The sequence below is a fragment of the Scyliorhinus torazame genome, chromosome 25 (assembly GCF_047496885.1).
Source record: "Scyliorhinus torazame isolate Kashiwa2021f chromosome 25, sScyTor2.1, whole genome shotgun sequence".
NCBI classification, from domain to species: domain Eukaryota; kingdom Metazoa; phylum Chordata; class Chondrichthyes; order Carcharhiniformes; family Scyliorhinidae; genus Scyliorhinus; species Scyliorhinus torazame.
Genome location: NC_092731.1, coordinates 47,571,499 through 47,590,019, shown reverse-complemented (window position 1 = coordinate 47,590,019; position 18,521 = coordinate 47,571,499). Strand labels below are relative to the sequence as shown.

Genomic DNA, 18,521 nt, shown 5'->3' with positions numbered 1-18,521 from the left:
CTCTCTCCCTCACCCACTCTCTTGCCCTCACGCACTCTCGCCCTCTCCCGCCCTCACGCACTCTCTCGCCCTCACGCACTCTCCCGCCCTCACGCACTCTCCCGCCCTCACGCACTCTCTCGCCCTCACGCACTCTCTCGCCCTCACGCACTCTCTCGCCCTCACGCACTCTCTCGCCCTCACGCACTCTCCCGCCCTCCGCACTCTCGCCCTCTCCCGCCCTCACGCACTCTCTCGCCCCCACGCACTCTCCCGCACTCACGCACTCTCCCGCACTCACGCACTCTCGCCCTCTCCCGCCCTCACGCACTCTCTCGCCCTCACGAACTCTCCCGCCCTCACGCACTCTCCCGCCCTCACGCACTCTCCCGCCCTCACGCACTCTCGCCCTCTCCCGCCCTCACGCACTCTCGCCCTCTCCTGCCCTCACGCACTCTCTCTCCCTCACCCACTCTCCTGCCCTCACGCACTCTCGCCCTCACGCACTCTCTCGCCCTCACGCACTCTCTCGCCCTCACGCACTCTCCCGCCCTCACGCACTCTCGCCCTCTCCCGCCCTCACGCACTCTCTCGCCCTCACGCACTCTCTCGCCCCCACGCACTCTCCCGCACTCACGCACTCTCGCCCTCTCCCGCCCTCACGCACTCTCTCGCCCTCACGCACTCTCTCTCCCTCACGCACTCTTGCCCTCTCCCGCCCTCACGCACTCTCCCGCCCTCACGCACTCTCTCGCCCTCACGCACTCTCTCTCCCTCACGCACTCTTGCCCTCTCCCGCCCTCACGCACTCTCCCGCCCTCACGCCCTCTCCCGCCCTCACGCCCTCACGCACTCTCCCGCCCTCACGCACTCTCCCGCCCTCACGCACTCTCCCGCCCCCACGCACTCTCTCGGCCCCACGCACTCTCCCACCCTCACGCACTCTCTCACCCTCACGCACTCTCTCACCCTCACGCACTCTCTCACCCTCACGCACTCTCGCCCTCACGCACTCTCCCGCCCTCACGCACTCTCCCGCCCTCACGCACTCTCCCGCCCTCACGCACTCTCCCGCCCTCACGCACTCTCCCGCCCTCACGCACTCTCGCCCTCTCCCGCCCTCTCTCGCCCTCACGCACTCTCCCGCCCTCACGCGCTCTCACGCCCTCACGCACTCTCTCTCCCTCACGCACTCTCTCTCCCTCACGCACTCTCGCCCTCTCCCGCCCTCACGCACTCTCGCCCTCTCCCGCCCTCACGCACTCTCTCGCCCTCACGCACTCTCGCCCTCTCCCGCCCTCACGCACTCTCTCGCCCTCACGCACTCTCCCGCCCTCACGCACTCTCCCGCCCTCACGCACTCTCGCCCTCTCCCGCCCTCACGCACTCTCTCCCTCACGCACTCTCGCCCTCTCCCGCCCTCTCTCGCCCTCACGCACTCTCTCGCCCTCACGCACTCTCTCTCCCTCACGCACACTCGCCCTCTCCCGCCCTCACGCACTCTCACCCTCTCCCGCCCTCACGCACTCACTCGCCCTCACGCACTCTCGCCCTCTCCCGCCCTCACGCACTCTCGCCCTCTCCCGCCCTCACGCACTCTCTCTCCCTCACGCACTCTTGCCCTCTCCCGCCCTCACGCACTCTCTCGCCCTCACGTACTCTCTCGCACACTCGCACACTCCCGCCCTCACGCACTCTCCCGCCCTCAAGCACTCTCCCGCCCTCAAGCACTCTCTCGCCTTCACGCACTCTCCCGCCCTCACGCACTCTCCCGCCCTCTCCCGCCCTCACGCACTCTCTCGCCCTAACGCACTCTCTCGCCCTCACGCCCTCTCGCCCTCACGCACTCTCGCCCTCACGCACTCTCTCGCCCTCTCGCACACTCCCGCCCTCACGCACTCTCCCGCCCTCACGCACTCTCCCGCCCTCACGCACTCTCCCGCCCTCACGCACTCTCCCGCCCTCACGCACTCTCCCGCCCTCACGCACTCTCTCGCCCTCACGCACTCTCGCCCTCACGCCCTCTCGCCCACACGCACTCTCTCGCCCTCTCACCCTCACGCACTCTCCCGCCCTCACGCACTCTCCCGCCCTCACGCACTCTCTCGCCCTCATGCACTCTCGCCCTCACGCACTCTCCCGCCCTCACGCACACTCCCGCCCTCACGCACTCTCGCCCTCACGCACTCTCTCGCCCTCTCGCACACTCCCGCCCTCACGCACACTCCCGCCCTCACGCACTCTCCCGCCCTCACGCACTCTCCCGCCCTCACGCACTCTCTCGCCCTCACGCCCTCTCGCCCTCACGCTCTCCCTCTCTCACGCTCTCTCTCTCTCACGCTCTCTCTCTCTCATGCTTGCTTTCACGTTCTCTCCCTCACACACTCTCTCTCCCTCACGCTCTCTCTCTCCCTCACGCTTTTTCTCCCTCACGCTCTCTTTCCCTCACGCTCTCTCTCTCTCTCATGCTTTCTCTCCCTCACTCTCTCTCTCCCTCACGCTCTCTCTCCCTCACGCTCTCTCTCCCTCACGCTCTCTCTCCCTCACGGTCTCTCTCCCTCACGGTCTCTCTCTCCCTCATGCTCTCCCTCTCTCACGGTCTCTCTCTCTCTCACGCTCTCTCTCCCTCACGCTCTCTCTCCCTCACGCTCTCTCTCCCTCACGCTCTCTCTCACTCACGCTCTCTCTCACTCACGCTCTCTCTCACTCACGCTCTCTCTCACCCTCTCTCTTTCTCATACGCGCTCTCTCTCAAGCTCTCTCTCTCATGCTCCCTCTCTCTCGCGCTCTCTCTTTCTCTCACTCTCCCTCACGCTCTCTCTCTCTCATGCTCGCTCCCTCACTCTCTCTCTCTCTCACGCTCCCTCTCTCACGCTCTCTCTCTCTCACGCTCTCCCGCCCTCACGCACTCTCCCGCCCTCACGCACTCTCCCGCCCTCACGCACTCTCCCGCCCTCACGCACTCTCCCGCCCTCACGCACTCTCCCGCCCTCACGCACTCTCCCGCCCTCACGCACTCTCCCGCCCTCACGCACTCTCCCGCCCTCACGCACTCTCCCGCCCTCACGCACTCTCGCCCTCTCCCGCCCTCACGCACTCTCTCGCCCTCACGCACTCTCGCCCTCACGCATTCTCTCGCCCTCACGCACTCTCTCGCCCTCTCTCGCACTCTCGCCCTCTCTCGCACTCTCTCGCCCTCACGCACTCTCGCCCTCTCCCGCCCTCACGCACTCTCCCGCCCTCATGCACTCTCTCGCCCTCACGCACTCTCTCGCCCTCACGCACTCTCCCGCCCTCACGCACTCTCGCCCTCTCCCTCCCTCACGCTCTCTCCTGCCCTCACGCACTCTCCCGCCCTCACGCACTCTCTCTCCCTCACGCACTCTCGCCCTCTCCCGCCCTCACGCACTCTCCCGCCCTCACGCACTCTCTCTCCCTCACGCACTCTCCCGCCCTCACGCACTCTCTCGCCCTCACGCACTCTCTCGCCCTCACGCACTCTCCCGCCCTCACGCACTCTCCCGCCCTCACGCACTCTCCCGCCCTCACGCACTCTCCCGCCCTCACGCACTCTCGCCCTCTCCTGCCCTCACGCACTCTCCCGCCCTCACGCACTCTCCCGCCCTCACGCACTCTCCCGCCCTCACGCACTCTCCCGCCCTCACGCACTCTCGCTCTCCCGCCCTCACGCACTCTCCCGCCCCCACGCACTCTCACGCCCTCACGCACTCTCCCGCCCTCACGCACTCTCGCCCTCTCCCGCCCTCACGCACTCTCTCGCCCTCACGCACTCTCGCCCTCTCCCGCCCTCACGCACTCTCGCCCTCTCCCGCCCTCACGCACTCTTGCCCTCTCCCGCCCTCACGCACTCTCGCCCTCTCCTGCCCTCACGCACTCTCTCTCCCTCACCCACTCTCCTGCCCTCACGCACTCTCCCGCCCTCACACACTCTCCCGCCCTCACGCACTCTCTCTCCCTCACCCACTCTCCTGCCCTCACGCACTCTCGCCCTCTCCCGTCCTCACGCACTCTCTCGCCCTCACGCACTCTCCCGCCCTCACGCACTCTCCCGCCCTCACGCACTCTCTCGCCCTCACGCACTCTCTCGCCCTCACGCACTCTCTCGCCCTCACGCACTCTCTCGCCCTCACGCACTCTCCCGCCCTCACGCACTCTCGCCCTCTCCCGCCCTCACGCACTCTCTCGCCCCCACGCACTCTCCCGCACTCACGCACTCTCCCGCACTCACGCACTCTCGCCCTCTCCCGCCCTCACGCACTCTCTCGCCCTCACGCACTCTCCCGCCCTCACGCACTCTCCCGCCCTCACGCACTCTCCCGCCCTCACGCACTCTCGCCCTCTCCCGCCCTCACGCACTCTCGCCCTCTCCTGCCCTCACGCACTCTCTCTCCCTCACCCACTCTCCTGCCCTCACGCACTCTCGCCCTCTCCCGCCCTCACGCACTCTCTCGCCCTCACGCACTCTCCCGCCCTCACGCACTCTCTCGCCCTCACGCACTCTCTCGCCCTCACGCACTCTCTCGCCCTCACGCACTCTCCCGCCCTCACGCACTCTCGCCCTCTCCCGCCCTCACGCACTCTCTCGCCCTCACGCACTCTCTCGCCCCCACGCACTCTCCCGCACTCACGCACTCTCGCCCTCTCCCGCCCTCACGCACTCTCTCGCCCTCACGCACTCTCTCTCCCTCACGCACTCTTGCCCTCTCCCGCCCTCACGCACTCTCCCGCCCTCACGCACTCTCTCGCCCTCACGCACTCTCTCTCCCTCACGCACTCTTGCCCTCTCCCGCCCTCACGCACTCTCCCGCCCTCACGCCCTCACGCACTCTCCCGCCCTCACGCACTCTCCCGCCCTCACGCACTCTCTCGCCCCCACGCACTCTCTCGGCCCCACGCACTCTCCCACCCTCACGCACTCTCTCACCCTCACGCACTCTCTCACCCTCACGCACTCTCTCACCCTCACGCACTCTCGCCCTCACGCACTCTCTCGCCCTCACGCACTCTCCCGCCCTCACGCACTCTCCCGCCCTCACGCACTCTCCCGCCCTCACGCACTCTCCCGCCCTCACGCACTCTCCCGCCCTCACGCACTCTCCCGCCCTCACGCACTCTCCCGCCCTCACGCACTCTCGCCCTCTCCCGCCCTCTCTCGCCCTCACGCACTCTCCCGCCCTCACGCACTCTCACGCCCTCACGCACTCTCTCTCCCTCACGCACTCTCTCTCCCTCACGCACTCTCGCCCTCTCCCGCCCTCACGCACTCTCGCCCTCTCCCGCCCTCACGCACTCTCTCGCCCTCACGCACTCTCGCCCTCTCCCGCCCTCACGCACTCTCTCGCCCTCACGCACTCTCCCGCCCTCACGCACTCTCCCGCCCTCACGCACTCTCGCCCTCTCCCGCCCTCACGCACTCTCTCCCTCACGCACTCTCGCCCTCTCCCGCCCTCACGCACTCTCTCGCCCTCACGCACTCTCTCGCCCTCACGCACTCTCTCTCCCTCACGCACACTCGCCCTCTCCCGCCCTCACGCACTCTCGCCCTCTCCCGCCCTCACGCACTCACTCGCCCTCACGCACTCTCGCCCTCTCCCGCGGTCACGCACTCTCGCCCTCTCCCGCCCTCACGCACTCTCTCTCCCTCACGCACTCTTGCCCTCTCCCGCCCTCACGCACTCTCTCGCCCTCACGTACTCTCTCGCCCTCTCGCACACTCCCGCCCTCACGCACTCTCCCGCCCTCAAGCACTCTCCCGCCCTCAAGCACTCTCTCGCCTTCACGCACTCTCCCGCCCTCACGCACTCTCCCGCCCTCTCCCGCCCTCACGCACTCTCTCGCCCTAACACACTCTCTCGCCCTCACGCCCTCTCGCCCTCACGCACTCTCGCCCTCACGCACTCTCTCGCCCTCTCGCACACTCCCGCCCTCACGCACTCTCCCGCCCTCACGCACTCTCCCGCCCTCACGCACTCTCCCGCCCTCACGCACTCTCTCGCCCTCACGCCCTCTCGCCCACACGCACTCTCTCGCCCTCTCGCCCTCACGCACTCTCCCGCCCTCACGCACTCTCCCGCCCTCACGCACTCTCTCGCCCTCATGCACTCTCGCCCTCACGCACTCTCCCGCCCTCACGCACTCTCCCGCCCTCACGCACTCTCGCCCTCACGCACTCTCTCGCCCTCTCGCACACTCCCGCCCTCACGCACACTCCCGCCCTCACTCACTCTCCCGCCCTCACGCACTCTCCCGCCCTCACGCACTCTCTCGCCCTCACGCCCTCTCGCCCTCTCGCCCTCACGCACTCTCTCGCCCTCTCGCCCTCACGCACTCTCCCGCCCTCACGCACTCTCCCGCCCTCACGCACACTCCCGCCCTCACGCACACTCCCGCCCTCACGGACTCTCTCGCCCTCACGCACTCTCCCGCCCTCACGCACTCTCGCCCTCTCTCGCCCCCACGCACTCTCCCGCCCTCACGCACTCTCCCGCCCTCACGCACTCTCCCGCCCTCACGCACTCTCTCGCCCTCACGCACTCTCTCGCCCTCACGAACTCTCGCCCTCACGCACTCTCCCGCCCTCACGCCCTCTCCCGCTCTCTCCCGCCCTCACGCACTCTCCCGCCCTCATGCACTCTCCCGCCCTCACGCACTCTCCCGCCCTCATGCACTCTCGCACTCTCCCGCCCTCACGCACTCTCCCGCCCTCACGCACTCTCCCGCCCTCACGCACTCTCCCGCCCTCACGCACTCTCGCCCTCACGCACTCTCTCGCCCTCACGCACTCTCTCGCCCTCACCCACTCTCGCCCTAACCCTCTCTCGCCCTCACGCACTCTCTCGCCCTCACGCACTCTCCCGCCCTCACGCACTCTCCCGCCCTCACGCACTCTCGCCCTCACGCACTCTCCCGCCCTCACCCTCACGCACTCTCTCGCCCTCACGCACTCTCGCCCTCACCCACTCTCGCCGTCACGCACTCTCTCGCCCTCACGCACTCTCGCCCTCACGCACTCTCTCGCCCTCACGCACTCTCCCGCCCTCACGCACTCTCGCCCTCACGCACTCTCGCCCTCACGCACTCTCGCCCTCACGCACTCTCCCGCCCTCACGCACTCTCTCGCCCTCACGCACTCTCCCGCCCTCACGCACTCTCGCCCTCACGCACTCTCTCGCCCTCACGCACTCTCTCGCCCTCACGCACTCTCCCGCCCTCACGCACTCTCTCGCCCTCACGCACTCTCGCCCTCTCCCGCCCTCACGCACTCTCCCGCCCTCACGCACTCTCCCGCCCTCACGCACTCTCTCGCCCTCACGCACTCTCGCCCTCACGCACTCTCGCCCTCACGCACTCTCCCGCCCTCACGCACTCTCCCGCCCTCACGCACTCTCCCGCCCTCACGCACTCTCTCGCCCTCACGCACTCTCTCGCCCTCACGCACTCTCTCGCCCTCACGCACTCTCTCGCCCTCACGCACTCCCGCCCTCACGCACTCTCCCGCCCTCACGCACTCTCCCGCCCTCACGCACTCTCCCGCCCTCACGCACTCTCCCGCCCTCACGCACTCTCCCGCCCTCACGCACTCTCTCGCCTTCACGCACTCTCTCGCCCTCACGCACTCTCTCGCCCTCACGAACTCACGCCCTCACGCCGTCTCCGCCCTCACGCACACTCGCCCTCACGCACTCTCCCGCCCTCACGCACTCTCGCTCTCACGCACTCTCCCGCCCTCATGCACTCTCCCGCCCTCACCCACTCTCCCGCCCTCTCGCCCTCACGAACTCTCGCCCTCACGCCCTCTCCCGCCCTCATGCACTCTCGCCCTCTCTCGCCCACACGCACTCTCGCCCTCACGCACTCTCTCGCCCCCACGCACTCTCCCGCCCTCACGCACTCTCGCCCTCTCTCGCCCCCACGCACTCTCCCGCCCTCACGCACTCTCCCGCCCTCACGCACTCTCCCGCCCTCACGCACTCACTCGCCCTCACGCACTCTCTCGCCCTCACGCACTCTCTCGCCCTCACGCACTCTCCCGCCCTCACGCACTCTCCCGCCCTCACGCACTCTCCCGCCCTCACGCACTCTCCCGCCCTCACGCACTCTCCCGCCCTCACGCACTCTCCCGCCCTCACGCACTCTCCCGCCCTCACGCACTCTCCCGCCCTCACGCACTCTCCCGCCCTCACGCACTCTCCCGCCCTCACGCACTCTCTCACCCTCACCCACTCTCGCCCTCACGCACTCTCTCACCCTCACTCTCTCTCGCCCTCACGCACTCTCTCGCCCTCACGCACTCTCTCGCCCTCACGCACTCTCTCGCCCTCACGCACTCTCCCGCTCTCACGCACTCTCTCGCTCTCACGCACTCTCTCGCCCTCACGCTCTCTCGCCCTCACCCACTCTCGCCCTCACGCACTCTCGCCCTCATGCTCGCTCGCCCTCACGCTCTCTCACCCTCACGCTCTCTCTCCCTCACGCTCTCTCTCCCTCACGCTCTCTCTCCCTCACGCTCTCTCTCCCTCACGCTCTCTCTCCCTCACGCTCTCTCTCCCTCACGCACTCTCTCTCGTGCTCTCCCTCTCGCGCTCTCTCTCTCATGCTCTCTCTCTCACACGCTGTCTCAGTCTCATGCTTGCTCTCTCACGATCTCTCTCACGCTTGCTCTCTCTTTCTCACACTCTCTCTTTCGTACGCTGTCTCTCTCTCACGCTCTCTCTCGCACGCTGTCTCAGTCTCACGCTCTCTCATGCTCTCTCTCTCTCACCCTCTTTCTCTCTCACGCTCTCTCTCATGCTCGCTCTCTCTTTCTCACACTCTCTCTCTTACGCTGTCTCTCTCTCACGCTCTCTCTCTCACGCTGTCTCAGTCTCACGCTCTCTCTCTCTCACGCTCTCTCTCTCTCACGCTCTCTCTCTCTCTCACGTGCTCTCTCTCGCTCTCTCTCACACTCTCTCTCTTTCTCACACCCTCTCTCTCTCACGCTCTTTCTCTCTCATGCTCTCTCTCTATTATACTCGCTCTCCCTCAGGCTCCCTATCTCACTCTCTCTCTCACGCTCTCTCCTCTCATGCTCACTCCCTCTGATGCTCACTCCCTTTCATGCTCGCTCGCTCTCTCGCGCTCTCTCTATCGCGCTCTCTCTCGCGCTCTCTCTCTCGCGCTCTCTCTCTCGCGCTCTCTCTCTCGCGCTCTCTCTCTCTCGCTCTCTCTCTCACGCTCTCTCTCTCACGCTCTCTATCTCTCTCTCATGCTCTCTATCTCTCTCTCACGCTTTCTCTCTCTCACGCTTTCTCTCGCTCATGCTCTTTCTCTCACGCGGTCTGTTCCCAGAGTCCGGACTGTGTGGGACGCTGGTCCTTTCCGGGAGTCCGGACTGTGTGGGACGCTGGTCCTTTCCGGGAGTCCGGACTGTGTGGGACGCTGGTCCTTGCCCGGAGTCCGGACTGTGTGGGACGCTGGTCCTTTCCCGGAGTCCGGACTGTGTGGGACAATGTGAGGTGAGGGACGCCGTCAGTGTCCCTGCTGATTTCACCTGTGGGAAGTGCACCCATCTCCAGCTCCTCAGAAACCGCGTTAGGGAACTGGAGCTGGAGCTGGATGAACTTCGGATCATTCGGGAGTCAGAGGTGGTCATAGACAGAAGCTTCAGGGATGTAGTCACTCCGAAGAATCAAGATAGATGGGTGACGGTGAGAGGGGCTGGGAGGAAGCAGTCAGTGCAGGGATCCCCTGTGGTCGTTCTCCTTAGTAACAAGTATACCGCTTTGTACATATTGGTACTAACGACATAGGCAGGAAGGGGCATAAGGTCCTGCAGCAGGAGTTCAGGGAGCTAGGCAGAAAGTTAAAAGACAGGACCTCTAGGGTTGTAATCTCGGGATTGCTCCCTGTGCCACGTGCCAGTGAGGCTAGAAATAGGAAGATAGAGCAGCTAAACACGTGGCTAAATAGCTGGTGTAGGAGGGAGGGTTTCCGTTATCTGGAACACTGGGAGCTCTTCCGGGGCAGGTGTGACCTATATAAGAAGGATGGGTTGCATCTAAACCGGAGAGGCATAAATATCCTGGCCGCGAGGTTTGCTCGTGTCACGCGGGAGGGTTTAAACTAGTATGGCAAGGGGGTGGGCACAGGAGCAATAGGTCAGAAGGTAAGATAGTCAACATGGTTTTGTGAAGGGTAGGTCGTGCCTCACAAACCTTATAGAGTTCTTTGAGAAGGTGACCAAACAGATGGATGAGGGTAAAGCAGTTGATGTGCTGTATATGGATTTCAGTAAAGCGTTTGATAAGTTCCCCATGGTAGGCTTCTGCAGAAAATACGGAGGCATGGGATTCAGGGTGATTTAGCAGTTTGGATCAGAAATTGGCGAGCTGGAAGAAGACAAAGGGTTGTGGTTGATGGGAAATGTTCAGACTGGAGTCCAGTTACTAGTGGTGTACCACAAGGATCTGTTTTGGGGCCACTTTTGTCATTGTTTGTCATTTGACCTGGAGGAGGGCGTAGAAGGCGTAGAAGGATGGGTGAGTAAATTTGCAGATGACACTAAAGTCGGTGGGTTTGTGGACAGTGCGGAAGGATGTTACAAGTTACAGAGGGACATAGATGACTTGGGCAGCATGGTAGCATTGTGGATAGCACAAATGCTTCACAGCTCCAGGGTCCCAGGTTCGATTCCGGCTTGGGTCACTGTCTGTGCGGAGTCTGCACATCCTCCCAGTGTGTGCGTGGGTTTCCTCCGGGTGCTCCGGTTTCCTCCCACAGTTCAAAGATGTGCGGGTTAGGTGGATTGGCCATGCTAAATTGCCCATAGTGTCCAAAATTGCCCTTAGTTGGGTGGGGTTACTGGGTTGTGGGGATAGGGTGGAGGTGTGGACCTTGAGTGGGGTGCTCTTTCCGGGAGCCGGTGCGTACTCGATGGGCCGAATGGCCTCCTTCTGCACTGTAAATTCTGAGATAAGCTGCAGAGCTGGGCTGAGAGGTGGCAAATGCAGTTTAATGCAGAAAAGTGTGAGGTGATTCATTTTGGAAGGAATAACAGGAAGACAGAGTACTGGGCTAATGGTAAGATTCTTGGTAGTGTGGATGAGCAGAGAGATCTCGGTGTCCATGTACATAGATCCCTGAAATTTGCCACCCAGGTTGAGAGGGTTGTTAAACAGGCGTACGGTGTGTTAGCTTTTATTGGTAGAGGGATTGAGTTTCGGAGCCATGAGGTCATGTTGCAGCTATACAACACTCTGGTGCGGCTGCATTTGGAGTATTGCGTGCAATTCTGGTCGCCGCATTATAGAAAAGATGTGGAAGCATTGGAAAGGGTGCAGAGGAGATTTACCAGAATGTTGCCTGGTATGGAGGGAAGATCTTATGAGGAAAGGCTGAGGGACTTGAGGCTGTTTTTGTTCGAGAGAAGAAGGTTAAGAGGTGACTTAATTGAGGCATACAAGATGATCAGAGGATTGGATAGGGTGGACAGTGAGAGCCTTTTTCCTCGGATGGTGATGTCTAGCACGAGGGGACATAGCTTTAAATTGAGGGGAGATAGTTATAGGACAGATGTCAGAGGTAGGTTCTTTACTCAGAGAGTAGTAAGGGTGTGGAATGCCCTGCCTGCAACAGTAGTGGACTCGCCAACACTAAGGGCATTCAAATGGTCATTGGATAGACATATGGACGATAAGGGAATAGTGTAGATGGGCTTTAGAGTGGTTTCACAGGTCGGTGCAACATCGAGGGCCGAAGGGCCTGTACTGCGCTGTAATGTTCTATGTTCTATGAGTGGGACACGGGTCCAGTCGCTGGGAATTTTCACACCGCGATTATAAAGGCCAAACCTTCCTTTCCAGCTGCGTGCTGCTCTGTTCGGTTTTGGCCAGTGTGCGGGATGTAAAGGCGCCTCTGTACCGTCGGACATGCTATGTGCCAGGACCACTGTGATGCCGTACGGCGAGGCATCGCAAGTCAGAACAATGAACAGTACAACACAGGAACAGGCCGTTCGGCTCTCCAAGCCTGCGCTGATCACGTGTCCTATCTACACCAACCGCCTGGAGCCTTCTATACCCCGTCTGTTCATGTGTCAATCCAGACACGTGTTAAAGGTCACAACGTATCTGCCCCAACCGCCTCACTGGGCCGTGCATTCCAGACCACCACCACCACCCTGTGTAAAAAAACTTCCCCCGCACATCTCCACCGAACCTCCCCCACCCCCTCCCTCCCCCACCCCCACCCCGTCCCTCACCCCTCCCTCCCCCACCTCCCCTCCCCCTCACCCACCCCCCTCCCTCCCCCACCCCCACCCCGTCCTCCCTCACCCCCCCTCCCCCTCACCCACCCCCCTCCCTCCCCCCTACCCACCACTCCCCCCCACCCACCCCTCCCTCCCCCACCCCCTCCCTCCCCCACCCCCACCTCGTCCCTCACCCCTCCCTCCCCCACCCCCCCCTCCCCCACCCCCACCCCCCCTCCCCCTCACCCACCCCCCTCCCTCCCCCACCCCCACCCCATCCTCCCTCACCCCCCCTCCCTCACCCCCTACCCACCCCTCCCCCCACCCACCCCTCCCTCCCCCACCCACCCTCCCTCCACCCTACCCCCTCCCTCCCCCCCACCCCTCCCCTCCCCAGCCTCCCCTCCCCCCGCAGACTCCCTCCCTCCCCCCCAGCCCCTCTCCCTCCCCCCCCACCCACCCCTCCCCCCCACCCACCCACCCCTCCCTCCCCCCTCCCCCCACCCACCCACCCCTCCCCCCCACCCCCCTCCCTCCCCCCCTACCCACCCATCCCCCCCACCCACCCCTCCCTCCCCCACCCCTCCTCCCTCACCCCCAGCCTCCCTCCACCCTCCCCCTCCCTCCCCCCACCCCTCCCCTCCCCAGCCTCCCCTCCCCCCCCAGCCTCCCTCCCTCCCCCCCAGCCCCTCTCCCTCCCCCCCACCCACCCCTCCCCCCACCCACCCACCCACCCCTCCCTCCCCCACCCCCACCCTCCCTCCCCCCCACCCTCCCTCCACCCCACCCTCCCTCCACCCCCACCCTCCCTCCCCCTACCCCCTCTTTCCCCCCCACCCCTCCCCTCCCCAGCCCCCCTCCCCCCCCCAGCCTCCCTCCCTCCCCGCCCCAGCCCCCCTCCCTCCCCCCCTCCAGCCCCCCTCCCTCCCCCCCCCCCCCCCAGCTTTATAAACTTCCATCAGGTCGCCCCCTCAGCCTCCATCTCTCTCGGGAGAACAATCCCAGTTTATTGAATCTCTCCTCATAAGACATAGGAGCAGAATTAGGCCACTCGGCCCATCGAGTCCGCTCCGCCATTCAATCATGGCTGATATTTTCTCATCCCCATTCTCCTGCCTTCTCCCCATAACCCCTGAACCCCTTATTAATCTAGAACCTATCTATAAGACCATAAGACATAGGAGCGGAAGTAAGGCCATTCGGCCCATCGAGTCCACTCCACCATTCAATCATGGCTGATTTCAACTCCATTTACCCGCTCTCTCTCCATAGCCCTTAATTCCTCGTGAAATCAAGAATTTATCAACTTCTGTCTCAAAGACACTCAACGTCCCGGCCTCCACCGCCCTCTGTGGCAATGAATTCCACAGACCCACCACTCTCTGGCTGAAGAAATTTCTCCTCATCTCTGTTCTAAGGTGACTCCCTTTTATTCTAAGGCTGTGCCCCCGGGTCCTAGTCTCCCCTGCTAATGGAAACAACTTCCCTACATCCACCCTATCGAAGCCATTCATTATCTTGTAAGTTTCTATTAGATCTCCCCTCAACCTCCTAAACTCCAATGAATATAATCCCAGGATCCTCAGATGTTCATCATATGTTAGGCCTACCATTCCTGGGATCATCGTGTGAATCTCCGCTGGACCCGCTCCAGTGCCAGTATGCCCTTCCTGACGTGTGGGGCCCAAAATTGCTCACAGTATTCTAAATGGGGCCTAACTAATGCTTTATAAAGCTTCAGAAGTACATCCCTGCTTTTATATTCCAAGCCTCTTGAGATGAATGACAACATTGCATTTGCTTTCTTAATTACGGACTCAACCTGCAAGTTTACCTTTAGAGAATCCTGGACTAGGACTCCCAAGTCCCTTTGCACTTCAGCATTATGAATTTTGTCACCGTTTAGAAAATAGTCCATGCCTCTATTCTTTTTTCCAAAGTGCAAGTCCTCGCACTTGCCCACGTTGAATTTCATCAGCCATTTCTTGGACCACTCTCCTAAACTGTCTAAATCTTTCTCCAGCCTCCCCACCTCCTCCATACTACCTGCCCCCCCACCTATCTTTGTATCATCGGCAAACTTAGCCAGAATGCCCCCAGTCCCGTCATCTAGATCGTTAATATATAAAGAGAACAGCTGTGGCCCCAACACTGAACCCTGCGGGACACCACTCGTCACCGGTTGCCATTCCGAAGAAGAACCTTTTATCGCAACTCTCTGCCTTCTGCCTGACAGCCAATCGTCAATCCAGGTTAGTACCTTGCCTCGAATACCATGGGCCCTTTTTTACTCAGCAGTCTCCCGTGAGGCACCTTATCAAAGGCCTTTTGGAAGTCAAGATAGATAACATCCATTGACTCTCCTTGGTCTAACCTATTTGTTATCTCTTCAAAGAACTCTAACAGGTTTGTCAGGCACGACCTCCCATTACTAAATCCATGCCGACTTGTCCTAATCCGACCCTGTACTTCCAAGAATTTAGAAATCTCATCTTTAACAATGGATTCTAGAATCTTGCCAACAACCGAGGGTAGGCTAATTGGACTATAATTTTCCATCTTTTTCCTTGTTCCCTTCTTGAACAGGGGGGTTACAACAGCGATTTTCCAATCCTTTGGGACTTTCCCTGACTCCAGTGACTTTTGAAAGATCATAACTAACGCCTCCACTATTTCTTCAGCTATCTCCTTTAGAACTCTAGGATGTAGTCCATCTGGGCCCGGAGATTTATCAATTTTTAGACCTCTTAGTTTCTCTAGCACTTTCTCCTTTGTGATGGCTACCATATTCAACTCTGCCCCCTGACTCTCCTGAATTGTTGGGATATTACTCATGTCTTCTACTGTGAAGACTGACGCAAAGTACTTATTTATTAGGGGTGGTGGGGGGGGGTGGGGGGGTGGGGGGGTGGGGGAAATAAACAGTTTCAGAAGGTAAGTAACTATTTGCAGAGAGTGAGATAAAGGCGACCGTCCTCTGCCGCTCCAGACCCAAGACTGACAAGGAAAACCTGCGCTCAGCCCAGGATCTGTGCCCTCCAACCCGATGGGACGAACGGGTTCTGCCATTTATTTTACAGCTTCCAGCTGAATTGGATCGACCAAAATGCATCACCTCGCATTTGTCCGGGTTAAACTCCATCTGCCATTTCTCTGCCCAATTTTGCAGTCTATCTATATCCTGTTGTATTCTCTGACAATCTTCATCACCATCTGCAACTCCTGCAATCTTAGTATCATCCGCAAACTTGCTAATCAGACCCACTACGTTTTCTTCCACATCATCCCCCCCTCTATACTCCCAACCACACCCCACCCCCAGACAGCAGTGACCCCCAGGCAGCAGTGACCCCCAGACAGCAGTGACCCCCAGACAGCAGTGACCCCCAGGCAGCAGTGACCCCCAGACAGCAGTGACCCCCAGACAGCAGTGACCCCCAGACAGCAGTGACCCCCAGGCAGCAGTGACCCCCAGACAGCAGTGACCCCCAGACAGCAGTGACCCCCAGACAGCAGTGACCCCCAGGCAGCAGTGACCCCCAGGCAGCAGTGACCCCCAGGCAGCAGTGACCCCCAGGCAGCAGTGACCCCCAGACAGCAGTGACCCCCAGACAGCAGTGACCCCCAGACAGCAGTGACCTCCAGACAGCAGTGACCCCCAGACAGCAGTGACCCCCAGACAGCAGTGACCCCCAGACAGCAGTGACCCCCAGACAGCAGTGACCCCCAGACAGCAGTGTCCCCCAGACAGCAGTGACCTCCAGACATCAGTGACCCCCACCCCCAATCCCACACTGACCGGTGTTATCTGGGACACGGACACGTTCCATAGGGATTTGTTGCCGATTCTCGTTGGGAAAGTCAGCTTGACTCGGATTGGGAGCGAGCGCGGAGCCAGATTCTCCACCTGTCAATGTGTCAAACAGCAATGAGCGAGAGGCAGGTACAACCATTCCCCTCCCCCCTCACCCATCCCTCCCTCTCCCCCTCCCCCTCATCCCTCCCCACCATCTCTCCCCCTGCACCCCTCCCTGCCCCTCCACCCCTCCCCTCCATCACTCCCCTCAACCCCTCCCCTCCCCCTCCCTCCCATCCCCTCCATCACCCCCCTCCCCCTCCATCCCTCCACTCTCCCTCTCCCCCTCCACCCCTCCCCCTCCCTCAGCTCCCCCTCCCTCAGCCCCCCTCTCTCAGCCCCCCTCCCTCAGCCCCCTCCCTCAGCTCCCCCTCCCTCAGCTCCCCCTCCCTCAGCTCCCCCTCCCTCAGCTCCCCCTCCCTCAGCTCCCCCTCCCTCAGCTCCCCCTCCCTCAGCTCCCCCTCCCTCAGCCCCCTCTCCCTCAGCTCCCTCTCCCTCAGCTCCCTCTCCCTCAGCTCCCCCTCCCTCAGTTCCCCGTCCCTCAGCTCCCCCTCCCTCAGCTCCCCCTCCCTCAGCTCCCTCTCCCTCAGCTCCCCCTCCCTCAGCTCCCTCTCCCTCAGCCCCCTTTCCCTCAGCTCCCCGTCCCTCAGCTCCCCCTCCCTCAGCTCCCTCTCCCTCAGCTCCCCGTCCCTCAGCTCCCTCTCCCTCAGCCCCCTCTCCCTCAGCCCCCTTTCCCTCAGCTCCCCGTCCCTCAGCTCCCCGTCCCTCAGCTCCCTCTCCCTCAGCCCCCTTTCCCTCAGCTCCCCGTCCCTCAGCTCCCTTTCCCTCAGCTCCCTCTCCCTCAGCTCCCTCTCCCTCAGCTCCCTCTCCCTCAGCTCCCCGTCCCTCAGCTCCCTTTCCCTCAGCTCCCCCTCCCTCAGCCCCCTTTCCCTCAGCTCCCTGTCCCTCAGCTCCCCGTCCCTCAGCTCCCCGTCCCTCAGCTCCCCCTCCCTCAGCTCCCCCTCCCTCAGCTCCCTCTCCCTCAGCTCCCTCTCCCTCAGCTCCCTCTCCCTCAGCTCCCTCTCCCTCAGTTCCCCCTCCCTCAGCTCCCCGTCCCTCAGCTCCCTCTCCCTCAGCCCCCTCGCCCTCAGCTCCCCGTCCCTCAGCTTTCTCCCTCAGCTCCCTCTCCCTCAGCTCCCTCTCCCTCAGCTCCCTCTCCCTCAGCTCCCTCTCCCTCAGCTCCCTCTCCCTCAGCTCCCCGTCCCTCAGCTCCCCGTCCCTCAGCTTTCTCCCTCAGCTCCCTCTCCCTCAGCTCCCTCTCCCTCAGCTCCCTCTCCCTCAGCTCCCTCTCCCTCAGCTCCCTCTCCCTCAGCTCCCCGTCCCTCAGCTCCCCGTCCCTCAGCTCCCCCTCCCTCAGCCCCCTTTCCCTCAGCTCCCCCTCCCTCAGCCCCCTCTCCCTCAGCCCCCTCTCCCTCAGCTCACTTTCCCTCAGCTCCCTCTCCCTCAGCTCCCCCTCCCTCAGCTCCCCCTCCCTCAGCTCCCCCTCCCTCAGCTCCCTCTCCCTCAGCTCCCTTTCCCTCAGCTCCCCCTCCCTCAGCTCCCCCTCCCTCAGCTCCCCCTCCCTCAGCTCCCTCTCCCTCAGCTCCCTTTCCCTCAGCTCCCCCTCCCTCAGCTCCCCCTCCCTCAGCTCCCCCTCCCTCAGCTCCCCCTCCCTCAGCTCCCCCTCCCTCAGCTCCCCCTCCCTCATCTCCCCCTCCCTCAGCTCCCCCTCCCTCAGCTCCCCCTCCCTCAGCCCCCTCTCCCTCAGCTCCCTCTCCCTCAGCTCCCTCTCCCTCAGCTCCCCCTCCCTCAGTTCCCCGTCCCTCAGCTCCCCCTCCCTCAGCTCCCCCTCCCTCAGCTCCCTCTCCCTCAGCTCCCCCTCCCTCAGCTCCCTCTCCCTCAGCCCCCTTTCCCTCAGCTCCCCGTCCCTCAGCTCCCCCTCCCTCAGCTCCCTCTCCCTCAGCTCCCCGTCCCTCAGCTCCCTCTCCCTCAGCCCCCTCTCCCTCAGCCCCCTTTCCCTCAGCTCCCCGTCCCTCAGCTCCCCGTCCCTCAGCTCCCTCTCCCTCAGCCCCCTTTCCCTCAGCTCCCCGTCCCTCAGCTCCCTTTCCCTCAGCTCCCTCTCCCTCAGCTCCCTCTCCCTCAGCTCCCTCTCCCTCAGCTCCCCGTCCCTCAGCTCCCTTTCCCTCAGCTCCCCCTCCCTCAGCCCCCTTTCCCTCAGCTCCCTGTCCCTCAGCTCCCCGTCCCTCAGCTCCCCGTCCCTCAGCTCCCCCTCCCTCAGCTCCCCCTCCCTCAGCTCCCTCTCCCTCAGCTCCCTCTCCCTCAGCTCCCTCTCCCTCAGCTCCCTCTCCCTCAGCTCCCTCTCCCTCAGTTCCCCCTCCCTCAGCTCCCCGTCCCTCAGCTCCCTCTCCCTCAGCCCCCTCG

The 18,521-nt window shown here is 63.0% G+C and overlaps 1 protein-coding gene across 1 annotated transcript in view; it reads right to left on the bottom strand.

Moving 5' to 3' along the window:
- LOC140402258 (integrin alpha-M-like) overlaps positions 1–18,521 on the bottom strand; it is a 177,241-nt gene that overhangs the window by 106,259 nt on the left and 52,461 nt on the right. Inside the window, exon 10 of the mRNA XM_072489889.1 lies at positions 16,026–16,133. Coding sequence (XP_072345990.1) covers positions 16,026–16,133 — 108 coding nt within the window. The remainder of the gene's footprint in view (positions 1–16,025; positions 16,134–18,521) is intronic.